General features: G+C 36.1%; 1 protein-coding gene across 1 annotated transcript in view; it reads right to left on the bottom strand.

Moving 5' to 3' along the window:
- The window catches only part of LRP1B (LDL receptor related protein 1B), a gene marked incomplete at its 5' end in the record, with an annotated part of 1,013,530 nt that overhangs the window by 545,566 nt on the left and 446,502 nt on the right, over positions 1–21,462 (bottom strand). Inside the window, one exon of the mRNA XM_007453725.1 lies at positions 6,396–6,536. Coding sequence (XP_007453787.1) covers positions 6,396–6,536 — 141 coding nt within the window. The remainder of the gene's footprint in view (positions 1–6,395; positions 6,537–21,462) is intronic.

Here is a 21,462-nt window from a genome sequence, read left to right as displayed (position 1 = left end):
AAGCTAGAAGGGACTGGCAGGACATATTGAAAGTGATGAAGGAGAAAAACCTGCAACCAAGATTACTCTACCCAGCAAGGATTTCATTCAGATTTGATGGAGAAATTAAAACCTTTACAGACAAGCAAAAGCTGAGAGAGTTCAGCACCACCAAACCAGCTTTACAACAAATGCTAAAGGAACTTCTCTAGGCAAGAAACACAAGAGAAGGAAAAGACCTACAATAATGAACCCAAAACAATTTAGAAAATGGGAATAGGAAAATACATATCAATAATTACCTTAAATGTAAATGGACTAAATGCTCCCACCAAAAGACACAGATTGGCTGAATGGATACAAAAACAAGACCCATACATATGCTGTCTACAAGAGACCCACTTCAGACCTAGAGACACATACAGACTGAAAGTAAGGGGATGGAAAAAGATATTCCATGCAAATGGAAATCAAAAGAAAGCTGGAGTAGCAATTCTCATATCAGAAAAAGTAGACTTTAAAATAAAGACTATTAGAAGAGACAAAGAATGACACTACATAATGATCAAGAAGATCCAAGAAGGTATAAAAATTGTAAATACTTATGCACCCAACATACGAGCACCTCAATACATAAGGCAAATACTAACAGCCATAAATGGGGATATTGACAGTAACACATGGTGTCCATTTCACCAATGGACAGATCATTCAAAACGAAAATACATAAGGAAACACAAGCTTTAAATGATATATTAAACAAGATGGACTTAATTGATATTTATAGGACACTACATCCAAAAACAACAGAATACACATTTTTCTCAAATGCTCATGGAACATTCTCCAGGATAGATCATATCTTGGGTCACAAACCAAGCCTTGGTAAATTTAAGAAAATTGAAATTGTATCAAGTATCTTTTCCGACCACAACACTATGAGACTAGATATCAATTACAGGAAAAGATCTGTAAAAAATACAAACACATGGAGGCTAAACAATACACTACTTAATAACGAAGTGATCACTGAAGAAATCAAAGAGGAAATCAAAAAATACCTAGAAACAAATGACAATGGAGACATGATGATCCAAAACCTATGGGATGCAGCAAAAGCAGTTCTAAGAGGGAAGGCTATAGCAATACAAGCCCACCTTAAGAAACAGGAAACATCTCAAATAAACAACCTGAACTTGCACCTAAAGCAATTAGAGAAATAAGAACAAAAAAACCCAAAGTGAGCAGAAGGAAAGAAATCATAAAAATGAGATCAGAAATAAATGAAAAAGAAATGAAGGAAACAATAACAAAGATCACTAAAACTAAAAGCTGGTTCTTTGAGAAGATAAGCAAAATAGATAAACCATTAGCCAGACTCATCAAGAAAAAAAGGAAGGAGACTCAAACCAATAGAATTACAAATGAAAAAGGAGAAGTAACAACTGACACTGCAGAAATACAAAAGATCATGAGAGATTACTACAAGCAATTATATGCCAATAAAATGGACAACCTGGAAAAATACAAAAAATCATGAGGGATTACTACAAGCAACTCTATGCCAATAAAATGGACAATCTGGAAGAAATGGACAAATTCTTAGAAATGCACAAACTGCCAAGACTGAATCAGGAAGAAATAGAAAATATGAACAGACCAATCACAAACACTGAAATTGAAACTGTGATTAAAAATCTTAATCTTCCAACAAACAAAAGCCCAGGACCAGATGGCTTCACAGGCAAATTCTATCAAACAATTTGAGAAGAGCTAACACCTATCCTTCTCAAACTCTTCCAAAATATAGCAGAGGGAGGAACACTCCCCAACTAATTCTACGAGGCCACCATCACCTTGATACCAAAACCAGACCAAAACCAGAAAGAAAACTACAGGCCAATATCACTGATGAACATAGATGCAAAAATCCTCAACAAAATACTACCAAACAGAATCCAACAGCAAATTAAAAGGATCATACACCATGATCAAGTGGGGTTTATCCAGGAATGCAAGGATTCTTCAATATACGCAAATCGGTCAATGTGATAAACCATATTAACAAATTAAAGGAGAAAAACCACCTGATCATCTCAATAGATTGAGAGAAAGCTTTTGACAAAATTCAACACCCATTTATGCTAAAAACCCTGTAGAAAGTAGGCATAGAGGGAACTTTCCTCAACATAATAAAGGCCATATATGACAAACCCACAACCAATATCATCCTCAATGGTGAAAAACTGAAAGCATTTCCACTAAGATCAGGAACAAGACAAGGTTGCCCACTCTCACCACTCTTATTCAACATAGTTTTGGAAGTTTTAGCCACAGCGATCAGAGAAGAAAAGGAAATAAAAGGAATCCAAATTGGAAAAGAAGAAGTAAAGCTGTCACTGTTTACAGATGACATGATACTATACATAGAGAATCCTAAAGATGCTACCAGAAAACTACTAGAGCTAATCAATGAATTTGGTAAAGTAGCAGGATACAAAATTAATGCACAGAAATATCTGGCATTCCTATACACTAATGATGAAAAATCTGAAAGTGAAATCAAGAAAACCCTCCCATTTACCATTGCAACAACAAGAATAAAATATCTAGGTATAAACCTACCTAAGGAGACAAAAAAACCTGTATGCAGAAAATTATAAGATACTGATGAAAGAAATTAAAGATGATACAAATAGATGGAGAGATATACCATGTTCTTGGATTGGAAGAATCAACATTGTGAAAATGACTCTACTACCCAAAGCAATCTACAGATTCAATGCAATCCCTATCAAACTACCACTGGCATTTTTTATAGAACTAGAGCAAAAATTTTCACAATTTATATGGAAACACAAAAGACCCCGAATAGCCAAAGCAATCTTGAGAACGAAAAACGGAGCTGGAGGAATCAGGCTCCCTGACTTCAGACTATACTACAAAGGTACAGTAATCAAGACAGTATGGTACTGGCACAAAAACAGAAAGATAGATCAATGGCACAGGATAGAAAGCCCAGAGATAAACCCACGCATATATGGTCACCTTATCTTTGATAAAGGAGGCAGGGATGTACAGTGGAGAAAGGACAGCCTCTTCAATAAGTGGTGCTGGGAAAAATGGACAGGTACATGTAAAAGTATGAGATTAGATCACTCCCTAACACCATACACAAAAATAAGGTCAAAATGGATTAAAGACCTAAATGTAAGGCCAGAAACTATCAAACTCTTAGAGGAAAACATAGGCAGAACACTCTGTGACATAAATCACAGCAAGATCTTTTTACCCACCTCCTAGAGAAATGGAAATAAAAACAAAAATAAACAAATGGGACCTAATGGAACTTCAAAGCTTTTGCACAGCAAAGGAAACCATAAACAAGACCAAAAGACAACCCTCAGAATGGGAGAAAATATTTGCAAATGAAGCAACTGACAAAGGATTAATCTCCCAAATTTACATGCAGCTCATGCAGCTCAATAACAAAAAAGCAAACAACCCAATCCAAAAATGGGCAGAAGACCTAAATAGACATTTCTGCAAAGGAGATATACAGACTGTCAACAAACACATGAAAGAATGCTCAACATCATTAATCATTAGAGAAATGCAAATCAAAACTACAATGAGATATCATCTCACACCAGTCAGAATGGCCATCATCAAAAAATCTAGAAACAATAAATGCTGGAGAGGGTGTGGAGAAAAGGGAACACTCTTGCACTGCTGGTGGGAATGTGAATTGGTTCAGCCACTATGGAGAACAGTATGGAGGTTCCTTAAAAAACTACAAATAGAACTACCATATGACCCAGCAATCCCACTACTGGGCGTATACCCTGAGGAAACCAAAATTCAAAAAGAGTCATGTACCAAAATGTTCATCGCAGCTCTATTTACAATAGCCTGGAGATGGAAACAACCTAAGTGCCCATCATCGGATGAATGGATAAAGAAGATGTGGCACATATATACAATGGAATATTACTCAGCCATAAAAAGAAATGAAATTGAGCTATTTGTAACGAGGTGGATAGACCTAGGGTCTGTCATACAGAGTCAAGTAAGTCAGAATGAGAAAGACAAATACCGTATGCTAACACATATATATGGAATTTAAGGGGAAAAAAATGTCATGAAGAACCTAGGGGTAAGACAGGAATAAAGACACAAACCTAGTAGAGAACATACTTGAGGATATGGGGAGGGGGAAGGGTGAGCTGTGACAAAGCGAGAGAGAGGCTTGGACATATATACACTACCAAACGTAAAATAGATAGCTAGTGGGAAGCAGCTGCATAGCACAGGGAGATCAGCTCGGTGCTTTGTGACCGCCTGGAGGGGTGGGATAGGGAGGGGGGGAGGGAGGGAGACGCAAGAGGGAAGAGATATGGGAACATATGTATATGTATAACTGATTCACTTTGTTATAAAGCAGAAACTAACACACCACTGTAAAGCAATTATACCCCAATAAAGATGTTAAAAAAAAAAAAAAGAATCATGGACAGGGCCCTATGCTCCGAAAAAAAAAAAAAAAAAAAAGATGAGGGGGATCTTGTTAAAATGGACAATGTGAGACAAGCATAATACAATGAATTTTTCTTCCAAGAAACATGGAACTGTACCTACAAAAATTCAATGTATTATATTAATTTACAATTTCAAAGTATGTGTTTGTTCACATTTTGAAGGAATAAATATAGATTTTTAAAAAATGTTTGGAAATATAATTTGATTATAATATAATCTCTCTAATTTGTATTTTATAATTTGTATTTTCAGATATAATCTCATTCAGTACAGACTATGAACTAAAGTTTACCATAGTACTGTAAGTTTTTACACTTAACCAACAGATTGTATTGAAATCCACAAAAGTGCCATATTTTATTTATTGAGTGCCAGTATTTTATTCCTGGTTAAATAATCTATTTTCCATGACTTGAATGCCAGTAAAATTATTTATTTTGATACAGAAAATTTTCTATTAAGTAATTCCTCGTGAAAACACTCCTGTTAATTATTATAGACAATGACCTATATATATATATATATATATATCAGAGAATAAGTACAGATTTTGTGCCTAAGAGTTTGGGTGTCAATGTCTTCTCAACCATGAACTGTTCCCAGTAATCAGTTCAGATGGTTTTACAAAGCAATTCTTTTCTCTTAAAAATATTTTTTTTTCCTGAAAAAGAAATATTTCCTGCTGCTCCTGGCAAGAAAGGATTCCAGAACAAAATTTGACCCATGTTTTTTTCAGAAAATGTAACCATGACTTTGGTCTTCACTTTGTCACCAGCTGTGCAGGAATGGCTCTCAATTGGTATCTCCAATAAATTCTGCCTGCTTGATTGCTGTCACCTGTCTTCAGAATTAGTGATCCCTTTGGTTCACTATTCTTATCTCTACTCTTATCTGCTTTGATCTACATGCCCAAATCCTTTCGATAAAAATCCTTTTAAGTTTTCTTGATATTTTTTTCCTAAGCAGAAAAATATATGAAGAAAAGGATTTCACGGCAGAGATTTAAGATAGTAGAATATAGAAGAATATTTTTTCTAGGAAGGGAGTTCTGCTAATGTCATGGATCATGAACCAAAAACGAAGAAAAGACTAGCAGGTGTAGGGCTGTACTGGCTGGCATCTCTAATCTAATTGCCATTTGGGCAATGTGACAAGTCCACGTATGTAAACCATCTGTTAGTTCTCTCACTCCATTTCACTGCACACCATTTGGACAAGCAAAAACAAAAACGTAAAATGCTTAGAGCCAAACAATGAAGTGCTTTTGGATATGAAATTCTTGCATCAACATAGTCCATTTGAAGTCCCCTAGTTCATTCTGTTTCTGGGCATAAATATACATTGAATATATTTTACTGGGATTTTTTCCTTATTCTTACATTTTTAAATCAAGAACAAAATAAGACCTCTTTTTTTTTTTTTTTTTTTTTTTTCTTGCGTTATGCGGGCCTCTCACTGTTGTGGCCTCTCCCATTTGCGGAGCACAGGCTCCGGACGCGCAGGCTCAGTGGCCATGGCTCACGGGCCCAGCCGCTCCGTGGCATATGGGATCTTCCCGAAACGGGGCACGAACCCGCGTCTCCTGCATCGGCAGGCGGACTCTCAAGCACTGCGCCACCAGGGAAGCCCAAAATAAGACCTCTTTGAAGACGTGACAAATTAAGATTCCTTGGGCAGCTTTGCTAATGTTTTGAAAGCTCATTATATACCTTATGCTAAAGGCATTCCTTCTACAGTATTAAGCAGCATTTGCCCCCCCCCTTTTTTTTTTTACTAGAAGAAAAATAGAGAACTTCAATTTTTGACTTGAGAAAATATGAAAAAAGAGAACATTATATATTCAAAAGACGGCACAAATGCATTACCGTGTGACTTACCTTGCTGTGCTTCTTTATCATACACTTTCATATGAACGACCCCAGAAGTCTTATTTCTTAGAACAGTGGGGTTTCTTCCATCTCTTTTGCTGCAGGTTCCCAGCTGAGCTAAGTTTTGGTCTGCCCACCACAGTTTCTTATCTATAAAAATGAAAAGATTTTTTTTATGAAAAAGATAATCATCTTATTAAATAATAATAAAGAACTATTAAACTCTAGTGCTTTCTGATTTCTTTTGTTAAATTCCCAAACCCGGTTTCTATGAGAAACAGCAAAATTATTTTCACTTTTTTTGTTTTTTTAAAAGTTTTTAATTTAATTTAATTTATTTTTTTATACAGCAGGTTCTTATTAGTCATCAATTTTATACACATCAGTGTATAATGTCAATCCCAATCACCCAATTCATCACACCACCATCCCCCCCTCTGCCCCGTGGCTTTCCCCGCTTGGTGTCCATAAGTTTGTTCTCTACATCTGTCTCAACTTCTGTCCTGCAAACCGGTTCATCTGTACTATTTGTCCAGGTTCCACATACATGCATTAATATACGATATTTGTTTTCCTCTTTCTGACTTACTTCACTCTGTATGACAGTCTCTAGATCCAACCACGTCTCAACAAATGACCCAATTTCATTCCTTTTTCTGGCTAAGTAATATTCCATTATATATATGTACCACATCGTCTTTATCCATTCGTCTGTCGACGGGCATTTAGGTTGCTTCCATGACCTGCTATTGTAAATAGTGCTGCAATGAACATTGGGATGCAAGTGTCTTTTTGAATTAAGGTTTTCTCTACTGGGTATATGCCCAGCAGTGGGATTGTTGGATCATATGGTAATTCTATTTTTAGTTTTTTGAGGAACCTCCATACTGTTCTCCATAGTGGCTGTATCAATTTACATTCCCACCAACAGTGCAAGAGGGTTCCCTTTTCTCCACACCCTCTCCAGCATTTGTTCTTTGCAGATTTTCTGATGATGCCCATTCTAACTGGGGTGAGGTAATACCTCATTGTCGTTTTGATTTGCATTTCTCTAATAATTAGTGATTTGGAGCAGTTTTTCATGTGTTTCTTGGCCACCTGTATGTCTTCTTTGGAGAAATATCTATTTAGGGCTTCTTCCCATTTTTGGATTCGGTTGTTTGTTTCTTTAATATTGAGCTGCATGAGCTGTTTATATATTTTGGAGATTAATCCTTTGTCCATTGATTCTTTTGCAAATATTTTCTCCCCTTCTGAGGGTTGTCTTTTCGTTTTGTTTATGGTTTCCTTTGCTGTGCAAAAGCTTTGAAGTTTCATTAGGTCCCATTTGTTTATTTTTGTTTTTATTTCCATTACTCTAGGAGGTGGATCAAAAAAGATCTTGCTGTGATTTATGTCAAAGAGTGTTCTTCCTATGTTTTACTCTAAGAGTTTTATAGTGTCCAGTCTTATATTTAGGTCTCTAATCCATTTTGAGTTTATTTTTGTGTATGGTGTTAGGGAGTGTTCTAATTTCATTCTTTTAAATGTAGCTGTCCAGTTTTCCCAGCACCACTCATTGAAGAGACTGTCTTTTCTCCACTGTCGTAGATTGCCTCCTTTGTCGTAGATAAGTTGACCATAGGTGCGTGGGTTTACCTCTGGGCTTTCTATCTTTTTCCATTGATCTATGTTTCTGTTTTTGTGCCAGGACTATATTGTATTGATTACTGTAGCTTTGTAGTATAGTCTGAAGTCAGATCCCTCCAGCTCCATTTTTTTCCCTCAAGACTGCTTTGGCTATTCAGGGTCTTTTGTGTCTCCATACAAATTTTAAGGTTTTTTGTTCTAGTTCTGTTAAAAATGCCACTGGTAATTTGATAGAGATTGCATTCAATCTGTAGATTTTTTTTGGGTAGTATAGTCATTTTCACAAAATTGATTCTTCCAATCCAAGAACATGGCATATCTCTCCATCTGTTGGTACCATCTTTAATTTCTTTCATCAGTGTCTTATAGTTTTCTGAATATAGGTCATTTGTCTTCCTAGGTAGGTCTATTCCTACGTATTTTATTCTTTTCATTGCAGTGGTAAATGGGAGTGTTCCCTTAATTTCTCTTTCAAATTTTTCATCATTAGTGTATAGGAATGCAAGAGATTTCTGTGCATTAATTTTGTATCCTGCAACCTTACCAAATTCATTGATTAACTCTAGTAGTTTTCTGGTAGCATTTTTATGATGCTCTATATATAGTATCATGTCATCTGCAAACAGGGACAGTTTTACTTCTTCTTTTCCAATTTGCATTCCTGTTATTTCTTTTTCTTCTCTGATTACTGTGGCCAGGACTTCCAAAACTATGTTGAATAATAGTGGTGAGAGTGGACATCCTTGTCTTGTTCCTGATCTTAGAGGAAATGCTTTCAGTTTTTCACAATTGAGAATGATGTTTGCTGTGGGTTTGTCGTATATGCCCTTTATTATGTTGAGGTAGGTTCCCTCTATGCCCACTTTCTGCAGAGTTTTTATCATAAATGGGTGTTGAATTTTGTCAAAAGCTTTTTCTGCATCTATTGAGATGATCATATGGTTTTTATTCTTCAATTTGTTAATATGGTGTATCACATTGATTGATTTGCGTATATTGAAAAATCTGTGCATCCCTGGGATAAGTCCCACTCGATCATGGTGTCTGATCCTATTACTGTGCTGTTGGATTTTGTTTGCTAGTATTTTGTTGAGGATTTTGCATCTATATTCATCAGTGATATTGATCTGTAATTTTCTTCTTTTGTAGTATCTGTCTGCTTTTGGTATCAGGTTGAGGGTGGCCTCATAGAATGAGTTTGGGAGTGTTCCTTCCTCTGCAATTTTTTGGAAGAGTTTGAGAAGGAGGCTTGTTAGCTCTTTTCTAATTTGATAGAATTCACCTGTGAAGCCATCTGGTCCTAGACTTTTGTTTCTTGGAATTTTTTTTTTTTGGGGGGGGTTTATGCGGGCCTCTCACTGTTGTGGTCTCTCCCGTTGCGGAGCACAGGCTCCGGATGCACAGGCTAAGTGGCCATGGCTCTCAGGCCTAGCCGCTCCGCAGCATGTGGGTTCTTCCCGGACTGGGACACGAACCTCTGTCCCCTGCATTGGCAGGCAGACTCTCAACCACCACGCCAACAGGTAAGCCCTTGTTGGAAGATTTTTAATCACAGTTTCAATTTCATTACTTGTGATCGGTCTGTTCATATTTTCTATTGCTTTTTGGTTCAGACTTGGAAGGTTATACCTTTCAATGAATTTGTCCATTTCTTCCAGGTTGTCCATTTTATTGGCATAGAGTTGCTTGTAGTAGTCTCTTAGGATGCTCTGTATTTCTGCCATGTCTGTTGTAACTTCCCCTTTTTCATTTCTAATTTTATTGATTTGAGTCCTCTCCCTCTTTTTCTTGATGAGTCTGGTTAACGGTTTATCAATTTTGTTTATCTTCTCAAAGTACCAGCTTTTAGGTTTATTGATATTTGCTATTGTTTTCTTTGTTTCTATTTCATTTATTTCTGCTCTGATCTCTATGATTTCTTTCCTGCTGCTAACCTTGGGTTTTGTTTGTTCTTCTTTCTGTAGTTCCTTTAGATGTAAGATTAGATTGTTTATTTGAGATTTTTCTTGTTTCTTGAGGTAGGCTTGTATAGCTATAAACTTCCCTATTAGAACTGCTTTTGCTGCATCCCATAGGTTTTGGATCATCGTGTTTCCATTGTCATTTGTCTCTAGACATTTTTTGATTTCCTCTTTGATTTCTTCAGTGATCTCTTGGTTATTTAGTAACGTACTGTTTAGCCTCCATGTGTTTGTGTTTTTTACGTTTTTTTCCCTGTAATTTATTTCTAATCTCATAGCATTGTGGTCAGAAAAGATGCTTGATATGATTTCAATTTTCTTAAATTTACTGAGGCTTGATTTGTGACCCAAAATGTGATCTATCCTGGAGAATGTTCTGTGCTCACTTGAGAAGAAAGTGTAATCTGCTGTTTTTGGATGGAATGTCCTATATATATGAGTTAAATCTATCTGGTCTATTGTGTCATTTAAAGCTTCTGTTTCCTTTTTTATTTTCATTTTGGATGATCTATCCATTGGTGTAAGTGAGGTGTTAAAGTCCCTCACTATTAATGTGTTACTGTCGATTTCCTCTTTTATAGCTGTTAGCACTTGCCTTATGTATTGAGGTGCTCCTATGTTGGGTGCATATATATTTATCATTGTTATATCTTCTTGGATTGATCCCTTGATCATTATGTAGTGTCCTTCCTTATCTCTTGTAACATTCTCTATTTTATTTTATTTTTTTATTTTAATTTTTTTTTTGCGTTACATGGGCCTCTCACTGTTGTGGCCTCTCCTGTTGTGGAGCACAGGCTCCGGGCGTGCAGGCTCAGCGGCCATGGCTCATGGGCCCAGCCACTCCACGGCCTGTGGGATCTTCCTGGACCAGGGCACGAACCCATGTCCCCTGCATCAGCAGGCAGACTCTCAACCACTGCGCCACCAGGGAAGCCCACATTCTTTATTTTAAAGTCTACTTTATCTGATAAGAGTATTGCTACTCCAGCTTTCTTTTGATTTCCATTTGCATGGACTATCTTTTTCCATCCCCTCACTTTCAATGTGTATGTGTCCCTAGGTCTGAAGTGGGTCTCTTTGTAGACAGCATATAGATGGGTCTTGTTTTTGTATCCATTCAGCAAGCCTGTGTCATTTGGTTGAAGCATTTAATCCTTTCACTTTTAAGGTAATTACCTATGTGTATATTCCTATGACCATTTTCTTAATTATTTGTGGTTTGTTTTTGTAGGTCCTTTTCTTCTCTTGTGTTTCCCACTTAGGGAAGTTCCTTTAGCATTTGTTGTAGAGCTGGTTTGGTGGTGCTGAATTCTCTTAGCTTTTGCTTCTCTGTAAAGCTCTTGATTTCTCCATCGAATCTGAATGAGATCCCCTTAGGCTGTCTTCATTCCTTTTCATTCGTTTTTCTTTATTCTGTTCTGCAGCAGTGAATTCCACCACTCTGTCTTCCAGGTCACTTATCCGTTCTTCTGCCTCAGTTATTCTGCTATTGATTTCTTCTAGTGTAGTTTTCATTTCAGTTATTGTATTATTCATCTCTGTTTGTTCTTTAATTCTTCTAGGTCTTTGTTAAACGTTTCTTGCATCTTCTTGATCTTTGCCTTCATTCTTTTTCTGAGGTCCTGAATCATCTTCACTATCATTATTCTGAATTCTTTTTCTGGAAGGTGACCTATCTCCACTTCATTTAGTTGTTTTCCTGGGGTTTTGTCTCATTCCTTCATCTGGTACATAGCCCTCTGCCCTTTCATCTTGTCTATCTTTCTGTGATTGTGGTTTTTGTTCCACAGGCTGCAGGATTTTAGTTCTTCTTGCTTCTGCTGTCTGCCCTCTCCATTTTCACTTTTAAAAATATAAACCATAGTACATTCTATTGTTTAAATTTTCCTCCTCTCTCTCCAATTAGACATACTTGACTTAACTTTTCTTTTTCTTAAAAACCACATGATATAAATAAAAGTATATTTCAAATCAATATGGAATACAGATTTTATTATTTTCAATCTGAACCATGATCATAGTAGCATTGTACTATATCTCTAAATGAACAGCAAAATCCAACAAGATATCTGAACAACTATAAAAAAGACTGTTCTCTAAGTTTTGTTTAAAGTGTGTAAGATTTTAATCATTTGCACTCTCCATTACTGGATTCTTCACAGTTATAGTAACATATTTTTTATAGTTTATGTTTCTTTCTCTGAAATTTTATAAATGTGCACTATTAACTTATATTGAGTGTTCATTTGGTAGCAGAGACTCTGAAATGTGCCACAGATAGAAAATAGTCCAGTAGCCAGAACTGTAGTAAAATTTCACATTTATTATTATATTATGCCAAACTGTCATAGCAAAGCTATAAGGATGCTACTATCATTTTTCACTTCATAGATGAAGATTCTGAGATTCAAAGAGATTAGTTTAATCAAATATACATATATGGCCTGTCTTTAAAACTAGTGTTCTTTCAAAGTCTCCATGCTGAGTGCATTAAAAAATTTAATGTAATGAAATAATTTTAAATAAAAATCATAATTTTAAAGGTTTTGAACAATTTAGACTTTTCAACAAGCATCTATCTTAATGACAACTGAGACCACATCAATTTCAACCTAGAAGAGACACATTAATAATAACCATCCCTTTCTAAATCTACTTTTGTGCAAAGCACAGTACTAAACACTATAGATTAATTCATTTAATCTTCACAATTTTATAAAGTTCGTACTACTATTATTAAACCATCTTACAGTTAAGAACACTGAAGCAAAGAGAGGTTAAGTGGTTTCTCCTGGATCACAGAATGAATAGTGGCTCCAAGTTATGACAAGCACTGATTTTAGAGTCCATGGCATAAATCTCATTTCTACACTGTCTCCTTCCATAGATGGACAGAGTTCAGTCTTCTTTCTCTTGACATATAGATATGGAACTTAGATTATGATGGTGAAGTTAAGTAGCTCATTCATTTATATTTTTATTACACTCACAAACTTATTTTTAGGAACAGAGAAGTTCTATGTGAAGAAAAAGGGCAGAGACTTTGTAAGAGACTCTTTTGAAAGGTGTATAGCACGGTATAGTGGACTGAGCACATGTGTTTCCAATTCTATTTCTTCTACTAACCCACTGCAATAGAAATATGGAAACATAAAACAGAATTAACCCATAGTGAATCCACATAATAAACAAGAGAATGACAGGCATATAAACAAAGTGTACAAGATGGTCAGTGTATGGAAACAGGAAAATGGGGAAATAGGCAGATAAAGTTGCAACCTAGAATGTGATTTTAAAAAGGCTATGGAGGAATGGAAGACATCTCCTTCCAAAGAACTCTAGATGACCTTGATTTTAGCTTGGAAATAACAGAGTGAAGTGCAAACAAAGGTTAAAAATAGGGTGATTAAGTCAAGATATTTTTATGTTATACTACCTACCATCACAATGTCCCCCACCCTTTGCCCTAAGTTTACAGATGGATAATGGCTGATAGAAAGTCTCAAATAAATACATAAGCAAAGCTCTTTTTTAAGATACTCAGTGAAATTTCGGGGATATTAAGGCTGGTGCCCTGCAATAAGGTTCTTTTTATTCTCATCTTTGGGGAACCCAAACCCTGACCTTCTAAAGCAAAACCTGCAAACTCCCTCCTACAAGACATCTTCATGCCATGCACCTATCTGTGCCTTCAGGAGAAAGCTTCATGTGTTAAATCTCTAAATGTAATGCAGTATGTGTTCAAAGCTATGCAGAGCTCCCAGGAAGAGATCCCCCTGCAAGGAAGATACCAAGTGAAAAGAGTTTTATTTTCATAAAGATAGAGGAAACCAGGATAGATCACTCAGTCCTTTCTTAAATGTCATGGGAAACCAGGATATTAAGTTCAATGAGGAAAATTAGCAGAGTAGAAAGTAAACACTAAGATAAAACATAGAGATGCAAAATGAATAATTCAGAAAATATCTTTTAAATCATCATATTAAAGTACATATCTCATTCTAGAAAAGTTAAAGATCATTTTAAAAAGTAATATTTAGAGAACAAAACAGGACTCAGAGATTAAAAAGTATGTCTAAATAAAAATATTTTTAATAGAATGGCTAGAAAATATGGCTGAGGAAATCTTCCATAATAAAGAAGAAAAAGACAAACAGAAAATATGATAGAAAAGGAAAGAAATAAAATGTCAGTCTAAAAAGTCCAAAACTGTACTTGGAATCACTGGGTTCTTCACTTCCACGCAGTCACAGAAAAAAAAGAAGAAAAATTCCAGTTTTACTTAAAAATGTCCTTAATTGACCAGTAAAATGTATCAATTTTGTTAAATCTTAACTCTTCAGTCCAGGCCTTTTTAATATTCTGAGTGACAAAATCAAGAGTGTGCAGAAAGCACTTCTGGTGCATAGTGAAGTATGACTGTGTGGAGCAAATGTACTTAAGAGATGGCTTGAACTGCAGGAAGAATGTGCTACTTTTTTCACAGAATATCATTTTAACCTTGAAAGAATGTCTTACAATCTATGGCTATTCAGACTTAAGTATTTGGCAGATGTTTTCTCAAAAAAAAAAAAAAATGATGGAGAACGAAGTTAGAAAACTGACAATACCAAACTTTGATACTTATTATAAAACTACAGTAATTGAGACAGTGTGGTATTGTTGAAAGAATAAGTTTTCTTTATAGAGCCTATGCTCTAGTGAGGGAGACAGACAAGAAACAAACAAATAGAAAAGACATCATTAAAATTCCTATAAATCAACAGAAAATAAATAAATAACTTGATTGAAAATGGGCAAAGGACTTAAATAATCATTTCTTCAAAGAAGACATGCAAACAGCCAACAGGTATATGAAATAGGTATATAAAAAGAAGCTCAACATCATTAATCATCAGAGAAATGAAAATCAAAACCACAATGAGATATCATCTCACACTGGGCTATCATAAAAAAAAAATTAAAAAAAACAAAACCAAAAACATAACAATGCTGGCAAGGATGCAAGAATGTGGAGAAATTGAAACTCTTGTACACTGTTTCTAGGAATGTAAAATGGCACAGCCATTTTTGAAAAATTTATGGAGATTACTCAAAAAATTAAACTACAATATGACCTAGCAATTCCAATTCTGGGTATATATACAAAATAATTGAATTCAAAATCTTGAAGAGATATTAACACTCCAATGTTCACTGCAGCATTATTCACAATAGCAAAGGTATGGAAACAACCTAAATGTCCATCAAAAGATGAATGGATCAATAAAATGTGGTATGTATATACAATGGAATATCCTTCAGCCTTAAAAAAGAGGAAAATATTCTGGTGGGGTATGCTGATAACAGGCAAGGCTACACATGTGTAGGGATAGGGGAATGTAGGAAATCTCTGTATTTTTGTGTCAATTTTGCTGTGAACCTAAAACTGCTCTAAAAAAAGAAAGTCTTCTACAAAAAGGGAATTTTGCCGTATGCAACAACATGGATGAACCTTGAGGAAATGATGTAAGATTAGCCAGTCTCAGAAGGATAATTATTGTATGATTCCACTCACATGAGGTATCTAAAAGAGTCAAACTCATAGTAACAGAGAGTAGAATAGTGGTTGCCAGGGCCTGAGGGAGGGGGGAAAATGGGAGTGTTGCTGTCCAGCAGGTATAAAGTTTCAGTTATAGAAAATGAATAAGTTCTAGAGATCTGCTATACAACATTGTGCCTACCACTAATGATACTGTATAGTGCACTTAAAAATCTGTTAAGAGGATAGATCTCTTGGCAAGTGTTCTTACCACAATTTAAAAAAAGTAAGATAAGAAATAACCGAAGACTGCCATTAGTCCTATAAAGAAAACAGGCACAGTTTCATTTTTTAGTTAGCTTCCCTACCTTTGTCTGCATATAACTCCATTCTACTCACCCTTCATTGCACAAGTCTAACCCCACCCTCAGTGAAATACTTCAAACTAGCACATCCCACGTTGACTCTTCCTTCTCATTGATTCTAAAGCCTCTACAGACAGAATCATATGGTTTCATATTAAATCGTTGCTTTTTCTTTTCTTTTCACTTGTACTAATTTTGACTCCTTATCCAGAGATGAAAACTCCTGAAAACAAGGATGCTGTCTTGTACTTCTTCATATGCTTCACAGTGCTTTGCATTGTTTTGAACTGAGCATGATGTAGAAATTACTTAAATACTGTGAAATGACTGGGGAAATAATATCCCTAAAAATATCTCCCATAATAATTCATCACTTAGAAAACATTTAAATAAAGCCATCTCTCCAATTTCCTCTTATTATCTTTTAAAAATTTCTCTTTTTAAATATCCTTTTTGAAGGTCCCTCTAACATAAAGAACTTCAGTTTTGACTGTGTAATTATTATTTAGAATCACATTTGTTTCTCTCACTTTTCTTCTCACACTGTTATTCATACAAATATACTAGAATCTTCAGTAATTACCAGATTTCAAAAATTGCTTGCTTAAGTTGTATGTAAGTAATTATGAATTTCTCTATTTCACTATTACAGGCTGAAATGTGCACTCCAAAATTCATGTGTTAAAGTTCTGTCAGTACCTCAGACTGGGGCTGTATTTGAACATAAGGTCTTCAAAGAGGTAATTAAGTTAAAATTAGGTTGTTAGTGTGGGTCCTAATCCAATATGACTGATGTCCTTATAAAAAGAAAATTAGGACACAGACACACACAGATGGAAGACCCAGGAAGGAGAAGATAGCCATCTACAGGCCACGGAGAGAGGCCTCAGAAGAAATCAACCATGTCCACACCTTGATTTCAGACTTTGAGACTCCAGAACAGTGAGAAAAATTTCTGTTAAGTTACCCAGTCTGTGGGACTTTGTTATGGCAGCCCTAGCAAATGAATACATTTACTAATAGGGATATAGAAGAAATTTATGAGCTATAAAAAAGAATTCATATAAATATCATAAATATAAATTGATTCTACCATACAGTCTCCAAACTCTTTACTCAAAAGAGAAAGAGACAGACAGAGAGAGAAATAAAGAAAGGAAATAAATTTACTGTGACCTACTAAGTTCCAAGGCCTTTGCTAGGCTTTGAACATAAGCACATATGATTGCCTCATCATAAATGAGTGATGTGTTAAAACACCTGTCAATAAACAAAATCTATAACTTTTTAAAAAAATTCATAAATACAGCAACAAACATCAAAAGAAATAGCCCAAAGAGTTGAGATTGTATCTACTGTCTAGGAATTTGGGTAGGGGAGAATTCTCACTTGTGACTTCAATAACTAAGTTTCACCCTAATAGCTCCAAAATCTCTCTCATATGCCTAACTATCCTCTTAATCTTCAGTCCATGTATCCTACTACATCATAGGAATTTCTACCTGACTATAATGAAGTCACTATGAACTTTACATGACCAAAATCAAATCCATTTTATTTTTCCCATGTATGCTTCTTTCCCAATAGACTTCTGTTATGAATTTTTATGTCCCCTGCTAAATTCATATGTTGAAATCTTACTCCCAAAGTGTGGTGCCTATGGGGGGTGATTAGGTTGTAAGGGTGGAGCCCTCATGAATGGAATTAGTGCCCTTACAGAAGGCACACCCCTGAGAGCTCTTTATCCCTTCTGCTGTGAGACAGTAAGACCAGCTGTCTGTCTGTCAACCAGGAAGCATATTCTCATCAGACATTGAATCTGCTGCCTCCTTGATCTTGGGCTTCCCAGCCTCCAGAACATTGAGAAATAAATGTTTGCTATTTAAGCCACCCAACCTATGGTATTTTTGTTATAGCAGCCTGAACTAAGACAGCTTCTGACAGTAAATGGTCCCCAATGCAGTCATCAGAGGTAAAAACCAGATGGTCATCATTTTTTTCCCCTATCACCACCATGGCGTTTCCCAGGTGCCTTTCTGATCTGAGCAAGCCCACTTAATTCTTCACTTTATATTCTCAGGAATGTTTTATTTTCTCTCCATTCCCACTAAAACTGCTTAGCTCAGGACCCCATTATTTCTCACTCTCCTGACTATCATTGCTGAGGAAACACTAGAGTGATCTTTCCAAAATGCAAATCTAAGCATGTCACTCTGCCACTTAAAATTCTCCAATGGCTTGCTTTCCCCTGCCAAAACACTTAGCATGGCAAAAAGGCCATCCATGATTTGACGCCTACTTAACTTTCCATCACCAGATCTATTACTGCCCACTATGCACCATGTTCCAGGAATACTGAACTGCAGTCAACTTTCAATTTCCCAAGGGTAGATTAACCACGTTATAGAAAAAAAAAAAAAGATGAAAATAAGCCAAAGACAGCTTATTTGTAAAGAAAAAGAAGTAAAACTGTTGTGAATAAGAGAAAAATCTACATATCAGAATGAGTCTATTACTTATAATTATATAGGAACCATTCCATTTTTACATTGTACCTACTGCAAATCAGGAATTCCCCTCCACCTGGACAGTTAGAGGTGAATATGCTCGCTTACAGCAGTCTGTTAGCCTGTTAAATGATCTTTGGTGCAGGAGGAGCTTTTTGCAGTTTGTCTGAAGCTCTGGGCAAAAATCTATTTCTTAGGGCAGTGGAGGTACTAGAAGTCTCTTTGCTCTGCCTTCTCCCAAGACTTGTTTTTATTTATTTTTCTTAAACAGATAATCTGGAGAATGACAATGAAGGTGGGATGGAGAGCACTGAAGAACAAAGCCCAGAATTTAGCTTTGAAGCCTTTGTGACCTTGAACTGACAAATGTGGTCCAAAATTCTCTCAGTTCATTGTTACATTGAGGTTTGCCTTACTGAGAACTGAGGGGGGCAGTCTGGTGTTGTAGCGAAAAAGACTTGAGAATGGCAGGTAATTTAATTTCCAAGTTGATGGCCTGAATGTGCTGCCGGTGATCTAGCATTTGTGCAATGATGAAGGAGAGAATGACAGTGAGAGGGAAGAATTTGCTGACAAAAACAAGGCATCTCCAAATAACTGCTTGCTGGGATATTTAGAAAACAAAAAGTAGAGTTTATTCAATGAAAAAGATTGTTTTCATTGGAAAAAGGGAAGAGGAGAAAGAGGAGGGGGAGGAGGAGAAGACCTACTCAGCTCAGAGCCAGACTGTTTCAATATTTTAATGAAATACATTTGAATTAAATATCTACCTTGTATCACAGTTGTGTTGAATTGTGTCTGAACAATGTTTTTTCTGTATTCACCCAATTTCCATTACCCTAGTTAATAGGACAATATAGAGTGGATATAATTTTCCAAAATGATTCATTAATATCCTATGCCCTTTTATATTTGTCCTCAATTTACTTCCTCCATGTGGAATCCTTGCCTCCACTGCTACACCTAGCTGTACTCCCATTATCTGAATAATGGACATATACCCAGATTTCTAGACTCAGCTCAAATGGTACTGCTGTTTGGGAACTTTGATTGTCCCCAAGACGTAAAGTGGTTCACCTGACCCTTTGTGTTGTTCTGTGTACAATTCTTAACATTCTTAATCCTATGGCATTCCTAATCCTATATTTATTTACATGTTTGTCTCCGTGTTTAAAATGTAAAGACTCTTTGGGGGAGGAATTAGTCTTATTAACTCTTATCCTCCATAAATCTGCCAATGCCAGTTACAGGGATGGTTTTTAAGGCTGGCTGAAAGTCACTACAGTAGGTGAGAGAGTGTGGCTTGGAGTCACAAATGTGCTTTGATATCTGGCTATGACACTTCCTCTCTGATTTTGAACAACTTACTTGGACTCTTATTATTAGTCTTCTCATCTGTAAATCAAAGAAAATTCTACTACACTCATATAATATATGAAATAGTTAGCCAAGTGACTTGAACAGTAAGGGCACTAATCGGTACCTATATACAATAAAAGAAAGAATGAGTCAAAAAAATAAAATCTAAAACATACATGTGACTATACTGATTCTAATACATAAACAATTCAGAAAAACATTTTTACCCACTGTCAATTGGAATGTGTGTGGAATTATTTTTCTGGAATTAATGGTGAATTACTGTATTTCTATGATTTTACACTACTTCTTTTGTGGCTAGCAGAATGTGTCACCCCAAAATATGCGCCTTTGGCTTGGATTATTTGGAATTGATAATTTTAAGGAAAACCAGACACATGAGAAGCTCTGAAAACAGAGTAGGAATTCCCTTTTGGTATGAAAAATTTACATTAGAAAGTGGGACTGTACCAGGAAGAGAGCTATTACCTGAGATAACTTTTTCATCTCAGAGAGTTATCTGCAAGGCAGGGCAACCTTTGTTTACTAAACATCTCCTATTCTCACTTTTCCATGAATTGCCTTCTCTTCTTTGAAGCCATAGACCCCGTTCCTTAACTCAGGAAATAAATGGTATATAAAATAATAAATGGTATATAAACCTCCATAGTATAGCCATCTTTTGAATTTTATATATTTATGGGGCTCCTGTACATAGATAATTACTTTTTTTTCTCTTGTTAATCTGTCCTTTATTTCAAGGGATATCAGCCAAGAGTCTAGGAGGGTAGAGAGAAAATTGTTTCCTCCCTCCCCCGTACCACTAGTTAGATTCATTCACCTGGAGGCTGGTTGAGATTAGTAGTGTAATTCCTGACAATGGAAAAGAATAATGCTAATTGCCTGTGGTGATCACTCCAAGGTGATCAAGTTCAAGTCACATATAAAATGGCCTATTAAGACAGAAAAAATAGAATATTAGAACTTCAATTTATATTTGTAACTGTTGTAAACAAGGGTGATTAACAGCATTCAAAGACAACTTAATTCTTTGTTTGACTTTTACGTATGCATTGTTTAGGAGAAAGGTTTAAAAGAATCATTTCCCTGCTGTTAAGGGGCTCAGCTTAAGCAAGGTCTAAAGAGGGTTAAGTTAAATAATGACCTTCTCTGTTTTGGACTGAGTTTTGTTCCACCATCCCCCCCGCCTCCCTAAATCCATACATTGAAGTCCTAACCTCCACTGTAGACTACATTTGGAATAGGGTCTTAGAGAGGTAACTAAGGTTACAGTAGGTCATAAGCGTGGGACCCTAATCCAATAGAGCTGGTGTCATTATAAGAAGACACTTTACCAGGGATGTGAACACAGAGGAAAGACCACATGAGGACACAGTGAGAAGGCAGTCATATGCAAGCCAAGGAGGCCTGGGGAGAAACCAAACCTGCTGACACTTTGATCTCGGACTTCTAGGCTCCACAACTGTGAGAAGATAAATTTCTATTGTTTAAGCCACCTGGTCTGTAGGATTTTGTTATGGCAGCCCTCACTGACTAATACACTGACATATATCTGCTAACTTATTAGGAGCAGAACAGAGCACTGGGAAAGTAATTTAAGAGTCTTGAGACGTTTTGAAGGTCCAAGCTGACCTTACGAGCACAATAGGAGAAGTACAATAGGAGCAACTGAGAGAAAACTCACCCTAAATTAAAGCAGATCTTAACCTT

Source organism: Lipotes vexillifer, unplaced genomic scaffold (genome assembly GCF_000442215.2).
Source record: "Lipotes vexillifer unplaced genomic scaffold, Lipotes_vexillifer_v1.1 scaffold606, whole genome shotgun sequence".
NCBI lineage: Eukaryota > Metazoa > Chordata > Mammalia > Artiodactyla > Lipotidae > Lipotes > Lipotes vexillifer.
This window is presented reverse-complemented; position numbering and strand designations above follow the sequence as displayed.